Consider the following 26,895-nt stretch of genomic DNA (forward strand, 5'->3'; position numbering starts at 1 on the left):
TCCAACTCAATCTTACCAGGTTGATACAGGTTCGGTAGCCTCAAAGCAGCTATTAATAAAGTTGTATATTGTTGAGTTGATACCACTGTGTGGAGAGGGGTAAATAGTGGTGGAAGAAGAGCATTTCCAGGTCTCTGGTTATTTCACTACCATAATAGCATTAAGTCATCATCTTTAATATGTAATACCTGAAAGGCCATTAATGGATTCAAAAAGAATATTATATCCACACTCTGACAAAAATTATAATGCCCTACATTGCTATACATGTAGGTGAAAAAAAAAAACCATGCAATTTAGATGAAGATTCCTCTTAATCCCTCTATCTCATTAAGGCTTTAGGTTTAAAAGTTCAAAAATATAGCTGCATAAAGTGAACTGTTTTACCTGAATGGCCTGTTCCCTTGTTCTTGACTTCTGTGGTTGCCACAGAAGAGGTGAGTGGACTAACAGGAGGGCTGGAAGTAAAGCTTGCACACCCTGCAGATGTGTTGATTTCGAAATATTCTTGGTTGTGATTCATTCGATGAAAATCCACAGAAGACACAATAGATGTTCGTTGTTTAGGCTAAAATAAATGAGCATGATGAGAGTATTAATATGATCATGTTCATCTTCAGCCCAGTCTCCCAATTGATTTAATATAACTGATGATTTTTTCAGTTAATCCATCTGGCTTTTATACTTAAAATACATATTGTGTTTTACAGAGAGACACTAAATAATCCCTTGATGAATTAAATAATGAAAAAATTATTTAATGAAAAAATATTTTGGCATAGTGGATAAAATAACTTAGACTTTTTGTTAGATTTCCCCAGAAGACTGTACAAATACAGTACATAGAATTTCTCTTAATAATCAATTCGGAAAGTTGCAATTCTAAGTCACCTTTCATTTAACTAACATTTATTAAGCATATGGCATCTGCCAGACCCTGAGGATATAGACTCTAATAATAAAAGAGCTCTTTGATTCAGATCAACATTGAAAGCATAATTAAGGCAGTTCTGTTTTTTGATCTCTATATAGTCCAAAAAATTGATAGCATTAGATATTGTCCCCAAGTATCATATGCTGGAATTTGATAATCAGAATTAAGTAAAGTTACATAGAACATTTCCCAGCACTTAAGAATCTACATGGTATTTGTTGTGAACTTTGATTTCCTTTTTTTAAGGATTTTAATTAATCTCCAAAGAGCAAGAAAAGTCAATTTAAACATAAAAGTTAAAATCATGGAGCAATAGCAGATATAATCTATACACTTTACCAGTAATGGATTGTTCCATATAGCAGTTTTCTGGGTTTTTTTCCCCATAGTTTTAATTATATACACTTTTCTTCCTGCCTAGCAGAGCTTCTAACAATGTCTTTTAAAACTGCAGTCTTATTGGCTCTCAGAATTGTGTGCATTTCCTAAGAATCAATCCAAGTTTTCTTACTTCTTATTTTTGCTCACATTACTGAAATATTAACAATCTCCTATAATAATTAACAAGAAATTAACTGCAATTTCTTTACAATAAAATTTACCGCACCGGGGAGGAACAAGATGGCAGAGGAGTAGGAGACCTAAATTTCATCTGGTCCCAGGAATTCAGCTAGATAGGGATCAAACCATTCTGAACACCTACGAACTCAACAGGAGATCGAAGAAAAGAATAGCAGCAACTCTCTGAACAGAAAAGTGACCACTTTCTGGAAGGTAAGACGTGTGGAGAAGTGAATCCGAGGCGATATTTGGAAAGATAGACGGCGGGGGAGGGGGCTTCCGTCAGGCGGTACTGGCAAGTGATAGAGCAGCAGAGCACAAAATCGGAACTTTTAGAAGTCTGCTCTGCTGAGGGACGTAACTTCAGTGGCTAAGCGGGGCGTGGAACCCTCGCTGGGACAGTGTGGTCTCAGGACCCTCGGGGTCACAGGAAGACCAGAGGTGCCTGAGTGCGGCAGAGCTCCCAGGTATCGGAGCAGGGAAGCCAGCTGCAAAGATGGAGCCAGGGAGTGGGCTCTCAGCTGGGGGTTCCATAAACCCTGATCTGCGGCACGGTCGGGCCACTGCTCTTCCAGCAGGGTCCCAACAAGTGGCAGATCTGGGGAGACTCCCCTTCCTCCCCTGGGAGGAGCAGCATGCGGGAGCGCACTGCAGGAATCTCCCTTGGTTTGGAGACTCCAAACGGGGTCATGTGCTGGAGATAGAAACGCTTGGTCACAGGCCAGGTGAGCACGGAGTGCGGACGGAGACCGGGGAGATGGGAGTGATTGACTTCTTTTCTCTGGGGGCACACTGAGGAGTGGGGCCCTGAGTTCTTGGCTCCTCCGGGCAGAGATTGGGAGGCCGCCATTTTCACTCTCATCCTCCAAAGCTGTACGGAAAGCTTGCAGGGAACAAAAGCTCCTGAGAGCAAACCCAAGCAGATTACTTAGCCCAGACTGGCAAGGGTGGGGCAATTCCGCCTCTGGCAAAGACCTTTGGGAACCACGGCAACAGGCCCCTCCCCCAGAAGATCAGCAAGAACAGCCAGCCAAGACCAAGTTTACTGATGAATGAGAACGGCAGAACTCCAGCGCTAGGGGAATACTGCACATAGAATTCATGGCTTTTTTCCCCATGATTCTTTAGTCTTTCAAAGTTAATTTTTAAAATTTTCTTTTTCTATTTTTTTTTAATTTTTCTTTTTCCCCTTTTCAACCAACATCGTATCAATCCCCTTTTCAAAAATCTTTTTTATTTTTCACTTTTAGAGTCATATTCTATCCCTTCATTGTAGTTAACCTTATTTTTTGTATATATATATAAGTTGTTCTCACTTTAAAATTTTGGGATACAGTTTCTTCTAACAGACCAAAATATACTCTAAATCTCTGGTGTATGGCTTTGTTCTAGTCTCCTGCCTGATCACATTCTCTCCCCCCTTTTTTTTTTAATTTCTCTTCTTTCTTTTTTCAACCAACTTCTTTTCAATTCCTTTTATAAAATCTTTTATAATTTTCATCTTTACAGTCATATTCCATCCCTTCATCGTATTTACCCTTATTTTTGTACATATATGTTTTTCTTTCTTTAAAACTTTGGGAGACAGTGTCTTCTAACAGACCAGAATATGCCCAAAATCTAGTGTGTGGCACTGATCTATTCACCAGCCTGATCATATTTGATCATATTCTTTTTTTTTTTTTTTCTCCTTTCTTTCCCTTTCTTTTTCCCCCAGTTTTGGGTCTCTTCTGATTTGTTTAGTGTATATGTTTCTGGGGTCGTTGTTACCCTGTTAGCAATTTCTTCTCTCATTGATCTGTTCTCCTCTGGACAAAATGACAAGATGGAAAAACTCACCTCAAAAAAAAGAACAAGAGGCAGTACCGACTGCCAGGGACCTAATCAATACAGACATCAGTAAGATGTCAGAATTAGAGTTCAGAATGACAATTATAAAGATACTAGCTGGGCTTGAAAAAAGCATGGAAGATACTAGAGAACCACTTTCTGTAGAAATAAAAGAACTAAAATCTAACCAAGTTGAAATAAAAAAGGCTATTAATGAGGTGCCATCAAAAATGGAGGCTCTAACTGCTAGGATAAATGAGGCAGAAGAAAGAATTAGTGATATAGAAGACCAAATGATGGAAAATAAAGAAGCTGAGAAAAAGAGAGATAAACAACTACTGGATCACGAGGGCAGAATTCGAGAGATAATTGATACCATAACAAAACAGTATTAGAATAATTGGGATCCCAGAAGAAGAAGAAAGAGAGAGAGGGGCAGAAGGTATATTGGAGCAAATTATAGCAGAGAACTTCCCTAATTTGGGGAAGGAAACAGGCATCAAAATCCAGGAAGCAGAGAGAAACACCTCTCAAAATCAATAAAAATAGGTCAACACCCCGACATCTAATAGTAAAACTTATGAGTCTCAGAGACAAAGAGAAAATCCTGAAAGCAGCTCAGGAGAAGAGGTCTGTAACCTACAATGGTAGAAACATTAGTTTGGCAGCAGACCTATCCACAGAGATCTGGGAGGCCAGAAAGGACTGGCATGATATATTTAGAGCACTAAATGAGAAAAATATGCAGCCAAGAATACTATATCCAGCTAGGCTGTCATTGAAAATAGAAGGAGAGATAAAAAGCTTCCAGAACAAACAAAAACTAAAAGAGTTTGCAAACACCAGACCAACCCTACAAGAAATATTGAAAGAGGTCCTCTAAGCAAAGAGAGAACCTAAAAGTAACATAGACCAGAAAGGAATAGAGACAATATACAGTAACAGTCACCTTACAGGCCATACAATGGCACTAAATTCATATCTTTCAATAGTTACCTTGAATGTAAATGGGCTAAATGCCCCAATCAAAAGACACAGATTGGATAAAAAAACAAGACCTATCAATATGCTGCCTGCAAGAGACTCATTTTAGACCCAAAGACACCTCCAGATTGAAAGTGAGGGGGTGGAAAACCATGTACCATGCTAATGGACACCAAAAGAAAGCTGGGGTGGCAATCCTTATATCCGACAAATTAGATTTTAAACCAAAGACTATAATAAGAGATGAGGAAGGACACTATATCCTACTTAAAGTGTCTACCCAACAAGAAGATCTAACAATTATAAATATCTATGCTGTTATATGGGAGCAGCCAATTATATAAGGCAGTTAATAACAAAAGCAAAGAAACACATCGACAACAATACAATAATAGTGGGGGACTTCAACACCACCCCCACTGAAATGGACAGATCATCTAAGCAAAAGATCAACGAGGAAATAAAGGCTTTAAATGACACACTGGACCAAATGGACTTCACAGATATATTCAGAACATTCCATCCCAAAGCAACCGAATACACATTGTTCTCTACTGCCCATGGAACATTCTCCAGAATAGATCACATCCTAGGTCACAAATCAGGTCTCAACCAGTACCAAAAGATTGGGATCATTCCCTGCCTATTTTCAGACCAAAATGCTTTGAAACTAGAACTCAGTCAGAATAGGAAAGTCGGAAAGAACTCAAACACATGGAGGCTAAAGAGCATCCTACTAAAGAATGAATGGGTCAACCAGGAAATTAAAGAAGAATTTAAAAAATTCATGGAAACCAATGAAAATGAAAACACAACTGTTCAAAATCTTTGGAATGCAGCAAAGGTGGTCCTAAGAGGAAAGTATATAGCAATACAAGCCTTTCTCAAGAAACAAGAAAGGTCTCAAATACACAACCTAACCCTACACCTAAAGGAGCTGGAGAAAATAAAGGCTAAACCCAGCAGGAGAAGAGAAATAATAAAGATCAGAGCAGAAATCAATGAAATAGAAACCAAAAGAACAGTAGAACAGATCAACGAAACTAGGAGCTGGTTCTTGAAAGCATTAACAAGATTGATAAGTCCCTGGCCAGACTTATCAAAAAGAAAAGAGAAAAGACCTAAATAAATAAAATCATGAATGAAAGAGGAGAGATCAAAACCAACACCAAAGAAATACAAACAATTATAAGAACATATTATGAGCAACTATAAGCCAGCAAATTGATAATCTAGAAGAAATGGATACATTCCTAGAGATGTATGAACTACCAAAACTGAGCCAAGAAGAAGTAGAAAACCCAAACAGACCTGTAACCACTAAGGAAATTGAAGCAGTAATCAAAAATCTCCCAACAAACAAGAGCCCAGGGTCAGATGGCTTCCCAGGGGAATTCTACCAAACATTTAAAGAATTAATACCTATTCTTCTGAAACTGTTCCAAAAAATAGAAACAGAAGGAAAACTTACAAACTCATTTTATGAGGCCAGCATTACTGTGATCCCAAAATCAGACAAAGACCCCATCAAAAAGGAGAACTACAGACCAATATCCCTGATGAACATGGATGCAAAAATTCTCACCAAAATACTAGCCAATAGGATCCAACAGTACATGAAAAGGATTATTCACCATGACCAAGTGGGATTTATTCCAGGACTGCAAGGTTGGTTCAACATCTGCAAATCAATCAATGTGATACAATACATTAATAAAAAAAAAAGAACAAGAACCATATGATCCTCTCAATAGATGCAGAAAAAGCATTTGACAAAGTACAGCATCATTTCTTGATAAAAACTCTCCACAGTGTAGGGATAGAGGGAAAAGCCCTCAATATCATAAAAGCCATGTACAAAAAGCCCACAGTGAATATCATTCTCAATGGGGAAAAATTGAGAACTTTTCCCCTAAGGTCAGGAACCCAGCAGAGATGTCCACTATCACCACTGCTATTCAACATAGTATCAGAAGTCCTAGCCACAGCAATCAGAAAACAAAAAGAAATAAAAGGCATCTGAATCAGCAAAGAAGAAGTAAAACTTTCACTCTTTGCAGATGATATGATACTTTATGTGGAAAACCCAAAAGACTCCACCCCAAAACTGCTAGAACTCATACAGGAATTCAGTAAAGTGGCAGGATATAAAATCAATGCACAGAAATCAGTGGCAATTCTATACACCAACAAGACAGAAGAAAGAGAAATTAAGGGGTCAATCCCATTTACAATTGCACCCAAAACCATAAGATAGCTAGGAATAAATCTAACCAAAGAGGCAAAGAATCTGTACTCAGACAACTATAAAATACTCATGAAAGAAATTGAGGAAGACACAAAGAAATGGAAAAACGTTCCATGCTCATGGATTGGAAGAACAAATATGAAAATGTCAATGCTACCTAGAGCAATCTACACATTCAATGCAATCCCTATCAAAATACATCTTTTTTCAAAGAAATGGAACAAATATTCCTAAAATTTGTATGGAACTAGAAAAGACCCCAAATAGCCAGAGGAACGTTGAAAAAGAAAAGTAAAGCTGGTAGCATCACAATTCTGGACTTCCAGCTCTATTACAAAGCTGTCATCATCAAGACAGTATGGTACTGGCACAAAAACAGACACATAGATCAATGGAACAGAATAGAGAGCCCAGAAATGGACCCTCAACTCTATGGTCAACTCATCTTTGACAAAGCAGGAAAGAATGTCCAATGGAAAAAAGACAGTCTCTTCAACAAATGGTGTTGGGAGAATTGGACAGCCACATGCAGAAGAATGAAACTGGACCATTTCCTTACACCACACACAAAAATAGACTCAAAATGGATGAAAGACCTAAATGTGAGACAGGAATCCATCAAAATCCTAGAGGAGAACACAGGCAGCAACCTCTTCGTCCTCAGCTGCAGCAACTTCTTCCTAGAAACATCGCCAAAGGCAAGGGAAGCAAGGGCAAAAATGAACTATTGGGACTTCATCAAGATAAAAAGCTTTTGCCCAGCAAAAGAAACAGTCAACAAAACCAAAAGACACCCGACAGAATGGGAGAAGATATTTGCAAATGACATATCAGATAAAGGGCTAGTATCCAAAATCTATAAAGAACTTATCAAACTCAACACCCAAAGAACAAATAATCCAATCAAGAAATGGGCAGTAGACATGAACAGATGTTTACAAAGAAGACATCCAAATGGCCAACAGACACATGAAAAAGTGCTCAACATCGCTCGGCATCAGGGAAATCCAAATCAAAACCTCAATGAGATACCACCTCCCACCAGTCAGAATAGCTCAAATTAACAAGTCAGGAAATGACAGATGTTGGCGAGGATGCGGAGAAAGGGGAACCCTCCTACACTGTTCGAATGCAAGCTGGTGCAGCCACTCTGGAAAACAGTATGGTGGTTCTTCAAAAAGTTGAAAATAGAGCAACTCTATGACCCAGCAATTGCACTACTGGGTATTTACCACAAAGATACAAATGTAGTGATCCGAAGGGGTGTGTGCACCCCAATGTTTATAGCAGCAATGTCCACAATAGCCAAAATATGGAAAGAGCCAAGATGTCCATCAACAGATGCATGGATAAAGAAGATGTGGTATGTATATATACAATGGAATATTATGCAGCTATCAAAAACAAAAACAAAAACAAAAACAAAATCTTGCCATTTGCAATGACGTGGATGGAACTAGAGTGTATAATGCTAAGCGAAATAAGTCAATCTGAGAAAGACAAGTATCATATGATCTCACTGATATGAGGAATTCTTAGGAAACAAAGTGAGGATTGCTGGAGTGGTGGGGGGTGGGAGGGATGGGGTGTCTGGGTGATAGACATTGGGGAGGGTATGTGCTATGGTGAGCATTCTGAATTATGTAAGACTGATGAATCACAGACATGTACCTCTGAAACAAATAATACATTATATGTTAAAAAAAAAGAAGAAGAAGAAATAGTAGGAAGGGAAAAATGAAGGGGGGGAAATTGGAGGGGGAAATGAACCATGAGAGACTATGGATTCTGAGAAACAAACTGAGGGTTTTAGAGGGGAGGGGGTGGGGGAATGGGTTAGCCTGGTTTTGGGGATTAAGGAGGGTATATATTGAATGGAGCACTGGGTGTTATATGCAAACAATGAATCATGGAACACAACATCAAAAACTAATGATGTAATGAATGGTGACTAACATAACATAATAGAATAAAATTAAAAAAATAAAAATAAATAAAATTTACTGTATTTTACTATCCCCAAAGTACAATAAACTTTTGGTTTACTAACATTTTCACTGCTCTCAAATACCTGATAATTTAACCACTATACTACATAGATTATTTTTCTGCAAAATATTCTGGTTACCCTCTCTCTTCCAGCTCATCATGTTTTTTTTAAGTAGATATCATTTAGTCTATAATCTAATATATACAATGATAATGAAAAGGTCTCTATTTTATTGTTTTTTTTTTTATATAAAGGGTGGAAATTATCACACTATGCTTTACTATTTCACTATTACCATATTTTTATGAAAGAGGTTTAGGGGCATTGCTATATAAGCAAGTCATTTATTATTATGACATATCAACTCGGTAGTAGAATTCAAATTAGTACCCGCCTAGGATTCAGTTGATTTTGAAGTATGAAAGATTGGGGTGTAATGTCAGGCTTAGTTTCTCATCAAATGTCTGTCCTTGGGGCTAATGAATCTCAATTTCACATTCATGTTCTTTCTAATAGATGATATAACAGTAATTAAAAGGCATGAAATATGACACTGGCTCCAATGGAAACACAAGTATGTCCATCATCTTCGTTTTGTTTTATCATATTATGTTATGATTTTGTTTCACTTCATATATAAGCAATGGACAAAATTTGTATAATGTTCCTTCTCATAAACTTTATAAAGATCAAGCCAACTGATACATATGACTCCTTTACTTCTGTTTCTTTTTTTAATGAACGATTCTTCTAATAAGTTGGATGTGAAGCTAAAGAAAAAGTTATAAATAAATGGAAATTAGAAAAAATTCACTATACCTAAAGTAATTTCTTTGTGCTTAGAGTTTAGTCTTGAAGATACATTTTTTGGTGTTTAATTTTACTTTTTTAATTTTTAATTTAATTTTTTTATTATGTTCAGTTAACCAACATATAGTACATCATTAGTTTTTGATGTAGTGTTCAATGATTCATTAGTTGTGTATAACAGCCAGTGCTCATAAGAACACGTGCCCTCAATACCCATTACCCAGTTACCCCATCCCCTCAACCCCCTCCCTTCTGTAACCCTCATTTACTTCTGTTTCTTTATCTAAAGATTTTATTTATTTATTTATTTATATTTTTTTTATTTATTTAAGAGAGAGAGCAGGAAGAAAGAGAGAGGGAGCATGAGTGGGGGGAGGGGCAGAGGGAGAGGGAGAAGCAGACTCCCCACTGAGCAGGGGGCCCTACACTGGGCTTGATCCCAGGATCCTGGGACCATGACCCAAGCAGAAGGCAAACATTTAACCGACTGAGCCACCCAGGCTACTTCTGTTTCTTAAACACATATTTCTGAACTTGACTATCCAAAGCTCTAATTATGTTGAAATCACAATTCGTTATGCAATCATGAAAGCAAACAGGCTATTTTGTTGTTGTTGTTGTTGTATTGATTCATTCTAAAAATATTTGCTTAGTGTATACTAAATTGCAGATACCTTAATAAGCAGTGTGATAGGAATAAGACTAATAAGACATTGTCCCTGTTCTCCAGGTTATTATAGACTTGAAGTGGGAGAAGGGATGGTGCATGAAGGAAGAAACAAGCAATCCAAGGATTATGCATTACTGCATTATTATACAGTGATAAGGTCTATGATAAGTGGAGGCACAAAATATAAAAGGTGAGCCTCTACTTTAGGGAGGGGATCAGGAAAGGCTTCCACAAGCAGGTGATTGATGGCTGAGTTGAATCTCAGTGAAGCAGAGATGGTGGACAGACAAAAGAGGATGGGGAGAAGAAAAGTACAAACTACAAATAGTTCATAATAGCTGTAGTGCAGAGAATGTGAGGGAGTGGTGGTTTTAAGCCATGAGATATTACAAGTTGCAGGGTCCAAATCATAAAAGGTTCTAATGCCAAGGTTAAGCAGTTTGTCTTTAACCTAAATATTTTAAGGAATCCCAGAATAATTTCCAAGCAAGAGGATTTCATGGTTGGGTGTGCATTTTAATAAGCTCATTTTGACAGTTTAGAGAATGGATTGGTCAAGGCTGGATTAAAGGAAGGGAGACCAATTAGGAAGATGTTAAAGAGTTCCAACCAAGACACAGTGAGGTTCTGAGGTAAAGCAGTGGCAACAGGGTTGGAGATAGCAGATGTTTTTAGGAGATGTTAATAAGGTTAGCTCTTTAGGTCTTGGCATCTGATTGGATGTGAAGGTTGATTTTAAGGAAGGAGTCTAGGGTGACTCAGATTTTTGCTTGGGTAGATGCCAGAAGATAAGTTTTTTTTTTTTTTTTTTTGGTGAAAAACAGAAATGTATGCATTCCTATACCAGAAGTATACAAGATGTATGCTCATATGCTCCTGGGATTCAGTATAGACTGCTTAATTCATGGTTATGCCAATCTATGTGATATTTCCCTTTCTTTCTTTGAGCAGAGTGCTATGATCTCACTGTAACATGGCTTCAAATAAAATAACTGGAGGAAGGGAGACAGGCTAATGGAAATTCCAACAGAAGAAACCATGGATCAGTGATCATCCAACCGCATTCTTATTTGCTTCTTCAGAACTGTCTGTTTATTATTAGCCAGGAACTTTGATGGGGGAGTTATTGCCCAAAGCCCTCTGAGTATCTGAGAAGATGAAGAATCATTATATGTTAGTCATGCTTTAAGAAAGGGATCAGCAAACTATGGCCTGTGGCCATATCTGTGGCCCAAATCTGATCTGCCTCTTGTTTCTGAAAATTAAGTTTTATTGGGACACAGCTATGTCCATTCATTTATTTATTATCTATGGTTGTTCTCATAGTACAGTGGCAGTGTTGAGAAGTTGTGACAAAGGCCATAGTATTCACAACCCTTAAAATATTTACTGTCTGTCCTGTAGAGAAAACATTCATTGACAAATCCCTGTTCTAAGGGATCACTTTGCACATCATTTTAGTGCTTAACAAAATCATAAATAGAGGTTCCCATTTATTTCCTAGCCTATGTGCATTTAGGTTGGGGATGTGTAACTAATCCTGACCAAATGACTGTTAGTCAGTCCCTATGCCCCACTTACTCTCCAGAAGATGTAGTTGTAGGATGAAGGAGGGTCATTCAACCCAAAATGGGCTTTGTGAGAAGTTGAAGTAAACCTCCTTTATGTTAAACTGCTGAGTTTCTGGGTTTGTCTGTTGTGGCAGCTAGCATAACTTACCCTAACTAGCACAATGCAGTGGATTAGAGAGGTTAAAGAATTTACTCAAGATTACATAGTTAGCAGAGGGGCTTAGATTAGAAGGAAGGTTCATGTGTTCAAATCTAGAGACAAGTGGATGGTGCCTCAAAGCACAAAGGACAGAGGTGGGATTAAAAAAAGGTATCTATGTGGAGAAATGAAATAACAACAATGGGAAAAAAGAATAAAGAGATGGTAACAATATTAAAAATGGAGATTAGAGAAGATGAGTCTGGAATATTCACTCAAACTTTGATTTTAATACATTCCATTTTTCTAACTATTGTGACGGAATCTTGCTAAGCCATACAGTACAAAAAAGAAAGTGTTTTCACAAATTCACTGAAATTACAAATAAAATTTCCAAGTTTCAATGTGTAAAATGAGTTGCACCTGTGTCCACTGTGGCTACTCTAAAACATCTCCCTCCCTTGTGGCCCAACACTCATATCTCTCTACTTTCCAAAGGACTTGCTCCCACACATATTTACTTAACAGAGTCAGCAAACTATAGATCATGGGCCAAAACCAGGCTTTAATTCTTGTAAAGCCTGTGAGCTAAGGATGGTTTTTACATTTTTAATGGTTAAAGAAAAAAACAAAAATAACATTAGTGACAGGTGAAAATTATATGAAGTTCAAATTTCAGTGTCCATAAATAAAGTTTTACTGGAACATACACACACCCATTCATTTGCATGTGGTCTATGGCTGTTTTCACACTACCATAGCAGAGCTGAGTAGTTATAACAGAGACCATATGATCCACAAAGCCTGAATTATTTTATTCTCTGGTCTTTTACAGAAAAAGTTGGTGACCCTATAGATTGATTAGGAAATGTCTCTGAGGAGCTAAAATGGAACAGCTATATGAATGACTGAAATAGTCAGAAGCAGTTCCATAGAGTTGCTGGAACCAGTGGCAACATGAAAATGTGGGGCCCTTTGTCCTAAAAGCAGGAAAAAAACCACAACATTTTCCTGTCTTCCATGGTCTTATTTGCTACTTAGTATCTTATTCCCTTGGGCATGGGGACACTCACAGGGTGAGAGAACATCCTCATAGGTACACAGGTGGCTCTGCCCTGGAAATCCATGCATGCACCCAACCTTCATCCTCCCCACACTCAGGCTCTCACTCCTGCATCAGCAGTTGCTGGCTTGGCCAGAAGCACTGCAATTATAGGAGCAAGTGGCCAAGAAACCCTCCCAGGAAGGTGGGGAGATGTAGGAGGTGGGACCACAGATGGGCCCAAGCTCCGTTTTCCCACAGACTTCACTTACAAAACACAAACTCAGAGATAAAAAACAGTAAGAATTTTAGACACCAACCTAAGAGCATTAAACCCCAAGCATGGGGCCCTTCTTTGTGTGGGGCCCAACGAGACTGCACTCGTTCCCACATCCACGAAGCCAGTGCCATCTTAGTCCCTAAAAGGGACTAATGTGTAAATTTACTGGTATAACATACAGGATGACATGCATTTCCTATACTTATTGTAGTTTCTCTTAATCAGAACCTATTATTTTAAGAATTATCTTTATGTTCTGTGAAGATATAAATGAAATATAACATATTCCGATGCGACTTTAAAAAATTTCATGGCATTTCGGCAAACCAGTTAGATATGATTCACATATGAATAAAATGAGAACACGTAATTCCTGACTGGGATGAGATTTAGGTAACATGTACATTTACTTCCAAATATTCTCTAAATTAGAATCTAAGTTTCAAATATCCACTTTTATGTTTCATTTTCTATTATTTTCAAGTTATTTAAACTACTGGACATTTTAAAAATCCACTTACTTAGATTTAAGTGGATTTTAAATCATTTGAATTAACTTAATTATAAAGGGACCTCATCAACCTCCTAATAAAATGTCAAATAGGACTAGAGGGATGCTCTGGTGTCAGTACAAAGAAAAAGCACTAGCAAAAGTCAGGGTGATATTAAATCTCCAAGAAAAAGCAACCTTCAAAATGAGTTCCCAAAGACAGCTGAATGTCAGAAAATTAGCTAGTGACATCCGTAGAAATATGTGGAAATGACAGACTTTCCAAACACTAGCCCACTGATAAATTATATCAATATGAAGCAAAGTCCCATCAAGCCAATGGTAATAAAATCAGATGCCTTCTTAAATACTTTTTAAAATGAGGATGAGGTGGGTGATAAAAATGGGAAGGTAGATCAGTAGTATTTTCTTTCAGAACTTTAATCCACCTGGAATATCTCGTGTAGATGGTGAAAAAAAATTAGTTCTAAGCATTTTTTCCCAAAATAATAGCTTACTGCCCAATACCATCATTCCCTCACTGATTTGAAATCTCACCTTTATCATACACTAAATTTCCAAATATAAATTGCATTTACATTTTTTGACTGAACTATGTTCTTGTTGATCTACTTGTCTATTCCTGTGCTAATACCATACTCTCTTAATCACTGTTAGGGCTCCTCCTACTACTTCTAGAGCTCCTAGTCAACAGACATTGGATCTCTTTGATCCTCCTTGTTTTATATTCTGGTATTATTCTACAATTTGGTATCCTAAAGCACTTTCATCAATTTGTTAAAAAAAAATACTACTGAGCATTAGCCATGTGTTAGATACTGTTCTAAGCTCTGGAGATATATCAGTGAACAAATAAGATAAGGCACAAAACTTTTAGCCACTTTATCATGACTTTAGGTGTAATGATCATATTTTAATTTCCTTTTTTTTTTTTAAAGATTTTATTTATTTATTTGAGAGCGAGAGACAGAGATATCAAGAGAGAGCACAAGTGGGAAGGAGAGGGAGAAGCAGGCGCCCCCCTGAGCAGGGAGCCCGACATGGGACTCGATCCCAGGACCCTGGGATCATGACCTGAGCTGAGAGCAGACGCTTAACCGACTGAGCCACCCAGGCGCCCCGTATTTTTAATTTTCAATAACTTTTCTTGTTTTCCAAATATTCCATTTAAAAAAAAAAATCTGTTCTTAACATTATGAGTTCAATAACCCTCTCAAATCTAAGGATATTGATTACAATCTTTTTCTGTCATTAATTCTGTTTTCTCAAAGGTCATTTACTTTGTTCGTTGATCTTTGTTCCTCTCTTTTTGTTAATTTTCCTCAAACATCTGGTGTTTTTGGTCAACCATTTTTAATTACCTAGGACACTGCCCCATCTCTTTCTCTTGCTCCAATTCCCACAGTAGAGGCTTCAGCAAACTCTTCCCCTTACTGGGATAGTTATTACCATCTGGTAAGAAAACAAAGCCAATTGCTCCATGTATAAGACGCTGAGGTTCTTTAGTTGTCCTGACTAATCTCTGTCTAAATCCAATGCCATTTGTCTTTATCTTTCAGAAGTTCCCAAATGCTTCTCATAGTAGTACTCACTGTTCATCACTGCTATGGATTTATCTTTATTTTTATATTTATTTTACAATTTTAATTGTACGTACAGAGGGAGAGGATGTAAAAAGTTGGGATCAGTTCACCTTCTTGAGTTAGAATTCTCATACTTCTGTGCATTGATCACTTTTAAAACAGTATAAAGAAAGGATCTGCAGGAGTCCAGATGACAACTCAGTAGGGGTAGAAATTATTAAACATTTTATTACAGATATCATAAAAATTGAAAACAATTTCTATTTTTTTTCTTTTCAATGAAAGGAAAAAAAATTTAAATGAGGTACATTTTTTTTTCATGACTATAATAGTTAATGTGTTTAAGACTTATTCTAAAGATGTAGAACTTCCTATCTTTGGCTTTGGGCTTTGGGTAAGCAAAATACCATTCCTTTGCTGTAGAGTTATAGCCAAACATAGATAGAAAAAAAAAAGTATGACCACTACAAGGAAGTTAAAGTGGGTGAGAGTAAATATCAGATGCTTAAGAGGAGTACACCCTCTTCTAGGAACTTGATTTATCTCATTTAAGCCTATAACGTTGGTATTAGAAGTAGCTATTACTCTTTCCATTTTACAACGTACTTGAGATTTAGAGATAGTCTCACACTTACATGGGAGAACTGAAATTAAAACACAATCTATTAAATTTCAAATTGATTACATTTTCCCCTAGGACATTACACTAGAAATAAAGCAAGAAGAAGCATAAAGTTACAGGTGAAGCCAAGAGCCTAATAGCTCTTTAGTTTCTCATCTTTACATCAATGCACATTTTCCTATTCTCAGTCCATTGGCAGTACTGATTTTTTTTTAAACAATCATCATTTTATGCAGTATTAAAGAAAATTCAATGGGTGGAAAATAGGAACAAATAGAATCTAATTTTGCTACATATTAAACTCTTATAGTTACTAGCTGTTAAATTAAAAGAAAGGAAGAAATTTTTAAAAATCTTTATATTTTCTACTTCTAGCACTTCAATTTATATCATTTTTATATGGAGATATTTGCCAAAGGATTAACATATATAGTCATCTTCTATTAAAAGACACAAAATTATAAAACTCTTAGTATATTCCTAGTAGCTAGTATATATTGGAATGAGTATAAAGTTTTTAAAATGGAAAATCCATATTTCTCCTTATGAAATAGTTTCTTCATATAAGTTATTCACACATGAACTGGAAAGACTACATATAGTTTTATTTGATAAAAGTGTTAAGTAGTTCTGGACTCAACATAGATATGGAAGAATTGGAGAGCCCTTGACTTCCAAACTATGAAGTTTGTTCTTATAGATCTTTCTCCCACCATTAAAATACTCATGACTATCTTACAAAACAATATTTTTTAAATTAGGCATTACAAATATTTATGCATTAATATTTCAAAGATGCTCAAGTCAAATGCAAATGTGTATAAAATTAAAAACAAGACCAGCTTTATTTCCCACATTTAGGTTCTTTAAAAAAATTAAATGATTTGTTTCAGTTTAAGAGAAGCAGGAAGTAATTATACAAAGGATTACAGAAGATATGTTCTGAGCAGCCAAAATAGGAAGCTCGTATCACTGTGTGGGTGAAAGAAAGAAATTTTTACAAATAAAGGTGCACATCACCTTTTTTTTTTACAACTTAATATTTTTAATTATATTTTTTATTTGGAAATAATTGTTGATTCCCATGCAGCTATAAAAATAATACAGAGAAATCTCATGTACTCTTTTCATAGTTTTCTCCATTGATATATCTTGAACATCACAACCAGGATACTGACACTGATACAGCCAAGGAACAACAGTTCCATCCCACAGGGATCCCTCTCATTGCCTCATTGCCCTTTTACAGCTACACCTACTTCTCTCCTGCCTCCACTTCTTCCTTAACTCTTGTCAACCACTAACCTGTTCTCTTATTTCTATAATTTGTCAGGTCAAAAAATCATATATAGATAAATAGATGTATGATAAATAGAATCATACAGTATATAAACTTTTGGAATTGGCTTTTCTCAGCATAATTCTCTGGAGATGCATCCAAGCTATTGTGTGTATCAAAATTTTGTTCCTTTTCCTGCTGGGTAGTATTCAATTGTATGAATGTAGCACAGTTTGTTTAACCATTCACCCATTAAAGGACATCCAGTTGTCTCCATTTCTCAGCTATTATGAATAATGCTGCTATAAATATTTGTGTACAGGTTTTTGGGTGAACTTAAGTTTTCATTTAGCTGGGTTAAATTCTCAGGAGTACAAATGCTGAGTGATATGGTAGTAAAGTGTTTAATGTTTTAAGAAACTGCCAACTGTTTTCAGATTTGCTGTACCATTTTACATTTCTACCAGCAATGTATGAGCTTCTCTGTATCCCCACTAGCATTTGATGTCATCACTACTTCTTATTTTAGCCATTCTGATAGAAGTGTAGTAATATCTCATTATAGCTTTCATTTGCATTTCCCTAATTGTTAATAATATCAAAAATCTTTTCATGTGCTTATTTGCCATTTGTATATCCTTGGCAGTGAAATGTCACTTCATGTCTTTTGCCTATTTTCTAACTGGATTGTTTGTTTTTATTCTGTTTAGAATGTTCTAGATATTCGTTCTTTATCAGGTATGTGGCTTACAAATATTTTCTTCAGTCTATATTTTTCTTTTCATCTCTTAACAGAATTTTTCACAGAGCAAACATTTTTAATTTTGATTAAGTACAATTTATCAATTTTTCCTTTTATAGATCATGGTTCTGGTATCAAGTATAAGAACTCTTGGTCTAGCTCTAGACCCTAAAGATTTTCTTCCATGTTTTTTTCTAAAAGTTTTATAGTTTAAATTTTACATTCAAGTCAGTTATCCATTTGAGATAATTTTTATAAAAGGTATGAGAATTAGGTCAAATTTCCATTTTTTGCCTATGTATGTCTAATTGCTCCAGCACCATTTGCTGAAAAGGCTATCTTTTCCCTCCATTGAATTGCTTTTGCACCTTTGTCAAACATCAGCTGAGTATATTTATATGAGTCTATTTCTGGGTTCTCTCTTCTGTTCCATTGATCTATGTGTCTATCCCTCTGCTAATAATACCATACAGTCTTGAGTACTATAACTATAAATCTTAAAATTAGGTATACTAATTCTTCCCAGTTTATTCTTCTCTTCCAAAATTGTTTTAGTTAGCCTACTTCCATTATATTTCCATGTATATTCTAGAATAACCTTACATGTCTTCAAAAAATCTTGCTTGGATTTTACTGGCACAGCCCCTCTGGAAAACAGTATGAAGTTTCCTCAAAAAGTTAAAAATAGAGCTACCCTACCACCCAGCAATTGCCCTACTAGGTATTTATCCAAAGGATACAAACATAGTGATTCAAAGGGGCACATGTACCCCAGTGTTTATAGCAGCATTATCAGCAATAGCCAAATTATGGAAAGAGCCCAGATGTCCATCAACAGATGAATGGATAAAGAAGATGTGGTATATATATACAATGAGATATTACTCAGCCATCAAAAAAAAAAAATGAAATCTTGCTATTTGCAACAACATGGATGGAACTGGAGGGTATTATGCTAAATGAAATAAGTCAGAGAAAGACAAATACCATATGAATTCACTCATATGTGGAATTTAAGAAACAAAATAAATGAACATAGGGGAAGGGAAAGAAAAAATAAGATGAAAATTGAGAGGGAGGCAAACCATAAGAGATGCTGAACTCCAGGAAAGAAACTGAGGGTTGCTGTAGGGGAGGTAGGTGGGGGGAAGGGGTAATTGAGTGATAGTTATTAAGGAGGGCATTTGATGTAGTGAGCACTGGGTGTTATATGCAACTGATGAATCACTAAATTCTACCTCTGAAACTAATTAAAAATATGGGGGAAAAGTCTTGCTTGGATTTTGATAGGAATTATATTAAACTTGTATATCAATTTGGGGAGAATTTACATCTTTACTATATTGAGTCTTCTAACTCATGAATACTGTCTTTCCCCTTACTTACCTTTTAAAAAAATTTCTCTCACCACTATTTTGCACTTTTCAGTATACAAGTCCTTTACATGTTCTGTTAGATTTACATCTAAGTATTTCTTTTTGTTTATTGTGTGTGATTATAAGTGGTATTGTATTTTTAATTTCAGTGTCTACATGTTTATTGCTAGTTCATAGAAATACTGTTACAGTTAAATGGGTGTAGGTATTAAGGAAGGCACTTGCTGTGATGAGCACTGGGTGTTAGTATGTAAGTGATGAATCACAAAGTTTTACTATTGAAACTAATATTACACTATATGTTAACTAACTGGAATTTAAATAGAAACTTGAAAAATAATTTAAAAAAAGAAATGCAATGCTTTTTTAATCGTTTATTTTCATCCTGTGACCTTGCTGAATTTACTTATTATTTATAGAAGTTTTGTTTTGTTTTGTTGTATAACCCTTGGGATTTTCTACATAGACTATCATATCATCTACAAACAGAAACAGTTTTATTTCTTCCTTTCCAATCTGTATACTTGTATTTCCTTTTTTATTTTTCCTTATTGCATATGCTAGAACTTCTGGCACTATGCTGAATAACAGTGGTGAAGAGATCAGACATCTTTATCCTGTTTCCAATCTTAGGAAGAAAGCATTCAAATTTTCACCAATAACTATAATGTCAGTTGCAGATTTTTTTTTTTTTAAGATTTTATTTATTTATTTGAGAGAGAGAGAATGAGAGAGAGCACATGAGAGTGGGGAGGGTCAGAGGGAGAAGCAGACTCCCTGCCGAGCAGGGAGCCTGATGCGGGACTCGATCCAGGGACTCCAGGATCATGACCTGAGCCGAAGGCAGTCGCTTAACCAACTGAGCCACCCAGGCGCCCCTCAGTTGCAGATTTTTGTAGATGTTCTTTATCAAGTTGAGGAAGCTCTCCTCTATTTCTATTCTTCTAGGAGTTTTTTTTCTTTTTAATCATGAATGGACCTTAAATCTTGTTGAATTTTGTTTCTGCTTCAATTGATATGATCATTTGGTTTTGTCCTCTTTATTATATTTCAAACATTAAACCAGTCTTGTATCTCTGGAATAAATTCCGCTTGGTCATGGCATATAATTCTTTGTATATATTGCTGAATTCTATTTACTAATATTTTGTCAAGGAATTTTGTGTCTAATTCATGAGTTGATCTTGCTCTGTAGTTTTTGCTTTTAGTTGTTAGGTTTTTTTTGTTTGGTTGTTTGATTGGTTTTGTATTGTCTGGTTCTGATATCAGGAGAATACTAGCTAGCTTCATAAGATGAATTGGAAAATATTCCTTACTCTTCTGTTTCAAAAAAAAGTTTATTTACAATTGGACTTACCCTTCTTTATTTTTTTTTAATTTTACATTTTATTTGTTTTAAATTTTATTTTATTATGTTATGTTAGTCACCATACATTACATCATTAGTTTTTGATGTAGTGTTCCATGATTCATTGTTTGCATATAACACCCAGTGCTCCAATCATTATGTGCCCCCTTAATACCCATCACCAGGCTAATCCATCCCCCCACCCCCCTCCCCTCTAAAACCCTCAGTTTGTTTCTCAGAGTCCATAGTCTCTCATGGTTCATCTCCCCCTCCGATTTCCCCCCCTTCATTTTTCCCTTCCTACTATCTTCTCTCTCTCTTTTTTTAAACATATAATGTATTATTTGTTTCAGAGGTACATGTCTGTGATTCATCAGTCTTAGACAATTCACAGTGCTCACCATAGCACATACCCTCCCCAATGTCCATCACCCAGCCATCCCATCCCTCCCACCCCCCCACATCTCCAGCAATCCTGTTTGTTTCCCGAGTAAGAATTCCTCATATCAGTGAGATCATATGATACTTGTCTTTCTCTGATTGACTTATTTCGCTTAGCATAATACCCTCTAGTTCCATCCACATCGTTGCAAATAGAAAGATTGCGTTTCTTTTTTGATGGGTGCATAATATTCCATTGTGTGTGTGTATATATATATATATATATATATATATATATATATATATATACACACACCACATCTTCTTTATCTATTCATCTGTTGATGGACATCTTGACTCTTTCCATAGTTTGGCTATTGTGGACATTGCTGCTATAAACATTGGGGTGCACGTACCCCTTCGGATCACTACATTTGTATCTTTGTGGTAAATACCCAGTAGTGCAATTGCTGGGTTGTATGGTAGCTCTATTTTCAACTTTTTGAGGAACCTCTATACTGTTTTCCAGAGTGGCTGCACTAGCTTGCATTCCCACCAACAGAGTAGGAGGATTCCCCTTTCTCTGCATCCTTGCCAACATCTGTCGTTTCCTGACTTGTTAATTTTAGCCATTCTGACTGGTGTGAGGTGATATCTCATTGAGGTTTTGATTTGGATTTTCCTGATGCCTAGTGATGTTGAGCACTTTTTCTTGTGCCTGTTGGCCATTTGGATGTCTTCTTTGGAAAACTGTCTGTTCATATCTTCTGCCCATTTCTTGACTGGATTATTTGTTCTTTGGGTGTTGAGTTTGATAAGTTCTTTATAGATTTTGGATACTAGTCCTTTATCTGATATTTCATTTACAAATATCTTCTCCCATTCTGTCGGGTGTCTTTTGGTTTTGTTGACTGTTTCTTTTGCTGTGCAAAAGCTTTTTATCTTGATGAAGTCCCAATTGTTCATTTTTGCCCTTGCTTCCCTTGCCTTTGGCGATGTTTCTAGGAAGAAGTTGCTGCGGCTGAGGACGAAGAGGTTGCTGCCTGTGTTCTCCTCTAGGATTTTGATGGATTCCTTTCTCACATTTAGGTCTTTCATCCATTTTGAGTCTATTTTTGTGTGTGGTGGTACTTACCCTTCTTTAAATGCTTGTTATACTTCTCCAGCAAAACCATGTAGGCTTGGAGATTTTTTTTTTTTTTGGAAAATTTTTAAATTATTAATTAAATTGCCTTAATAGTTACAGGACAGCCCAGTGATGGGTATTAAGGAGGACACATTTTGTAATGAGCACTGGGTGTTATACGCAAATAATGAATCATTGAACACTACATCAAAAACTAATGATGTACTGTATGGTGACCAACATAACATAATAAAAAATAGTTATAGGACTATTCACATTATCTTTTTCATATTGGGTGAATTGTGGTAGTTGGTGTTTTAAGAAGACTTGGGTGTTCATTTAAGTTTAATTGTCAAATGTATGTGGGGAGAGTGGTTTGTAATATTCCTTCTGATGTCTACAGAGTCTGTAGTGATATTCTCAGCTTGATCCTGATGTAGGTAATTTGTATCTTTCTTTCTTTTTTTCAGTTTCAGTTTAAGAACAGCAGGAAGTAATTATATAATAATTTACAGAGATATGTTCTGATCAGCAAAAATAGGAAGCATATATCACTGTGTGTATGAGAAATTTTTTACAAATAAAGGTGTAGTGTGTATTGTTTTTTAAATGATCAGAAGTCATTGAACTTTCTTAATTCTTAACTTATATCATTGCTTTACTAACAATAGCTCTCATTAAATACATGATGTGCTAGGTATCCCACATATATACTTTTTCATATAAATACCACAACAACTCTGCAAAAGTGAATACCATATTTTACAGATAGGGAAAATAAAACTTCTCAAAGGATACTCAAGTAACTTTCAAAGACAGTTTTAGAATCTAACTCTCTCAACATTTCAAAACAATGCACACACTTGCCATTGCACCATGCTGCCTTTTCTCTATAATTACCCAAAATGTCTTTCTATATGATAAAAATAATGGTGCTTTTTTTGTTCGGTTGGTAAGAAAATGAAAATTTTAAAGTACATTTTCCCCAGGGAATCTATAAAAGCAATTTCTAAAGAGTTTACCACCACAAAGTAAATAAATAGTAGACAGAAGAAAGAAGTTATGCTTTAAACCAGCAAGATGTGACAATACAAGTACTTACATGAATGAATTTAAGATGACATAAAGTTTTAAGAAAAAGTACATGGAACTTCCCGTGGAACAAAATGCAATCAGTGTCACAGGAATTTTAGTCATAGGATGATGGAGATTTTTTTTTAATGAAGGTAAGTATTCAAATTAATTTTGGATAACAATTTCAACTCCTTTTTCCACTAAGTGTTTTCCTAAAACATTTATCAAAATGCACATTGATAAAAGTTTTTCTTTTTTCCTTGTCACATCTCTGGCAAAGGGAATGCTCAAAAGGCAACAGAAAGGGTTATATGGATATAAAGCAAATATTTTTTAAAAAACATAAACTAAGTAATTTTTAAACAATCAAAAATTGGCTTGACTTACATATTAACTTTGCTTAGAGTTCCCTTGAAGAAACAAAATCAGCAAATTCTGTAACATTCTGAAATTCTAAAATGTCTTTCTTCATCTTCATATCAATGAGCAATTGAGCATTCAATTCATTGGTGTCCCAAATTCTACTGTATCTATAAGCTTTCTGCTAGTTCCTATGGATAAAATTTATTGACATGTATTTATGAGTCAGACTGGGATTTGGAACAAGATAGAACTGGATTCAAATCCTAGTGCCAGTATTTACAGCTCAGTATTTGCCCCTATAAATGGGGATAATACAACCTGCTCTGTAGAATCATTATCTGGATTGAGATAATGTAAGTGAAGCACTAGGATAATGCCTACTTCAGACTAAATAATTGATAAATATTTGTTCTTTACTGCGAGATAGTAGAACCTGACCAAAAGAATGCATTGATAAGTCACAACACAGCTCTCCAAATCACTGGCAGAATCACCAAATTAAATGCAGAAGACAGTGACAGGATCCCACTGATACATTATAATTTGCAGAGGTGAGAGTTGAAGGGAAAGAGGGAATCAGTAGGTTTGGAAGAAAATACAGCAAAAGGACTTATTTCACCAGTATTTAAAACAGCAGCCCTGAAAATTTTAATGATTGCCTCCAGCAGAGCACTACCAGGGGAGTCCCTGATGGGACATAAGGGGCAAAGACTCTGGTAGAACCTCTCTAAATATCCGTCCATCTCTGATTTGGAGGTATGAGGGCTCAAGGAAATGATGAACCACAGTGCTGGGGAGAAAGAAGAGAACATGCACTCCAAATAATCTCTATTTCTCCATTGTGAATAAACAATTTTAGAAAGCACAACATTCAGAAGTCCAGGAGCCTCTGTGATGACATTATCAAAGCAGAAAATTAGGAAGTTGTTAAAAGTTTGAATAGCTGGCACCAGATAGCAGTTTTGGAGAAAAAAGCCAGTCACTAGATATATTTTGAACCCAAACAAAACATTGTTCCCTTGTGTACTGGCCTACCAAACAGAAGAATTAGCAGAAAATCATTTCTCTGGTAGGGTTGCTCATGCGTGGTTCTGTCATCTCCACTTACCAAGTTAAAGAGTACTAATTAATAATCACTAAAAGACAGACAGTTCCTTCCCCCATAGACCTCATATTCTTGTGAAAAAGAGAGACATGGAGTGGAGAAGTGAAAAATACTATGATGAAGCAGAGGGAGCTAGGAAGACATAAAATGAGGGATCTAACCTAAGAAGTGCTGCTACCTGAAGGAGATGTAGAAATTAGCTAAGTAAAAATGGGATGAATGGGGTTGAAATGAAGTGTCCAAGTCAGAAAGAACATCATAAATATGCCCTGATCCTGAAACAGGAAAAAATTAGAGACAGCACATATAAAAAATGAGAAGGTGGGTGGTCTGTTTGGAAGACAAAAAAGGTGGGGAGGCAGAGTAAGTGAGGGCACCTCTTCTCAGGAGTTTGTAAAATGGAAGAAAATTGGTGTAATTCCAGGGCTAAAGGAGACATTTTTATGATGGCATTGATTCCAGCTGATGCAGAAGAGGTAATAAAAAGAGAGATGTTAGAGAGTCAGAGACCAAAAGGAATTGAGAGTGCAAGTTTCCTGGGGAGACAAGGGGTATAATTTTGAAAACATGTGGGAACTTTGGTTTCAGAGAGATATAGGGATACCTCCATTTTAATAAGATAGGGGAGGAAATGGTGGGTTCAGGAAGGTTTTACAAAGTTTTTGGCAAAATGTTGAAGTAATACCTCATTGATGACTTCTAATTTCTCTATGGAGTGAGGGTGATGCCATCTAGGAGGACAATTGGGCATCTGAGAGAGTAGAACTCAAAAGTCTCTGGGAAGGTTTCCCTGAAAATTGCCTGGAGATATTTAGGTCTGCTGGATATTGTGAAGGGCCCAAGTGAAACTGAGAGCCATGAATTTATAATGGTAAATTAAGATTATGTATTGATTTATTTAATTTCTCTTTTTCTCTTTTTCTATTTTATCTGAAAATAAATGAAAATGGCTTGTTACTCTCTCAGTATTTACTCTTATATTTTATTCACTTATTTTATTATATATAGAGTGAAAATTAACAAAGGAAAACCTCATTTAAAATGGAGTTGGGAGGTCAGCAGAGGGAATTCTCATATCTTACCACTCTTCCTCAATTACTGAAATAACAGGAAGAGAGGGACCTTGCAAGTTGATACTACTTTACTACCCCAGCAGGAGGAAGAAAGGTTTTCTCCTTCCTTGGTAATAGCCCTGCCAATGAGAGACTGTCACAACTCTGCCAATGAAAAGCCACTATACTTAGAACCCTTAGTTTACTCCAATAGACTTTTTACTTATAAGAGCCGCTCTCAACTCCCCCTTTCCTCTATAAGAAAAGCATTCCTCTCCTTTGTTCTCCAGATTTGCCAACAGTTTTGATGTAGCTTGCATGCCCCAAATTGCAAGTCTCTGATATTCCTGAATAAACCCATTTTTTCCTGGTAAAATAGACAGTTTTACTTTTTAAGGTTAACAGTATATATAAATGAACTATTGCTGTTATATTTTCTTCAGTGCAATATAATAAGCAGGGAAATAGGTTTGTAACTACTATATGTTTATTATGAACTATGTACTTTATCAGTATAAAAAATCATGTTCATTCCTAATGCATTTTTCCTCCTTTTTTCAAGTTTTTATTTAAAATGTAGTTAGTTAACATATGGTATAATATTAGTTTTAGGAGTAGAATTTAGTGATTCATCATTTACATATAACACCCAGTGCTCATCACAACAAGTACCCTCCTTAATACCCATCACCCATTTAATCCATCCCCCCTGGCCCACCTCCCCTCCAGTAACCCTTGGTTTGTTTTCTATAGTTATGTGTCTGTTTTCTGGTTTGCCTCTTTTTTTCCCCCGTGTTTATTTATTTTGTTTCTTAAATTCCACATGAGTGAAATCATATGGTATTTGTCTTTCTCTGACTTACTTCACTTAGCATAATACTCTCTAGCTCCATCCATGTTGTTGCAAATGGCAAGATTTCATTTTTTTTGATGGCTGAGTAATATTCCATTACATATGTATACCACCTCTTCTTTATCCGTTTATCAGTTGATGGACATCTGGGCTCTTTCCATAATTTGGCTATTGTTGATAGTACTGCAATAAACATGGGGTGCATGTATGCCTTCAAATCAGTATTTCTGTACTAATGCTTTTTTTAAAGATTTTATTCATACGTTTTAGAGACAGAAAGAGTGAGCACGGAGAGGGGCAGAGGGAGAGAGAGAGAGAGAATCCCATGTAGACTCTACACTGAGTGCAGAGGCTGACACAGGGCTTGATCCCAGGATCCTGAGATCATGACCTGAGCTAATTAAGAGTTGGACACTCAACT

The 26,895-nt window shown here is 36.1% G+C and overlaps 1 protein-coding gene across 5 annotated transcripts in view; it reads right to left on the minus strand.

Moving 5' to 3' along the window:
- The window catches only part of ANKS1B (ankyrin repeat and sterile alpha motif domain containing 1B), a 1,091,613-nt gene that overhangs the window by 625,144 nt on the left and 439,574 nt on the right, over positions 1–26,895 (minus strand). For all 5 annotated transcript variants that reach the window (XM_078076455.1, XM_078076454.1, XM_078076453.1 and 2 more), the window contains exon 12: positions 388–568. In XM_078076455.1, coding sequence (XP_077932581.1) covers positions 388–568 — 181 coding nt within the window. The remainder of the gene's footprint in view (positions 1–387; positions 569–26,895) is intronic.

The sequence above is a fragment of the Halichoerus grypus genome, chromosome 6 (assembly GCF_964656455.1).
Source record: "Halichoerus grypus chromosome 6, mHalGry1.hap1.1, whole genome shotgun sequence".
Taxonomy (NCBI): Eukaryota; Metazoa; Chordata; class Mammalia; order Carnivora; family Phocidae; genus Halichoerus; species Halichoerus grypus.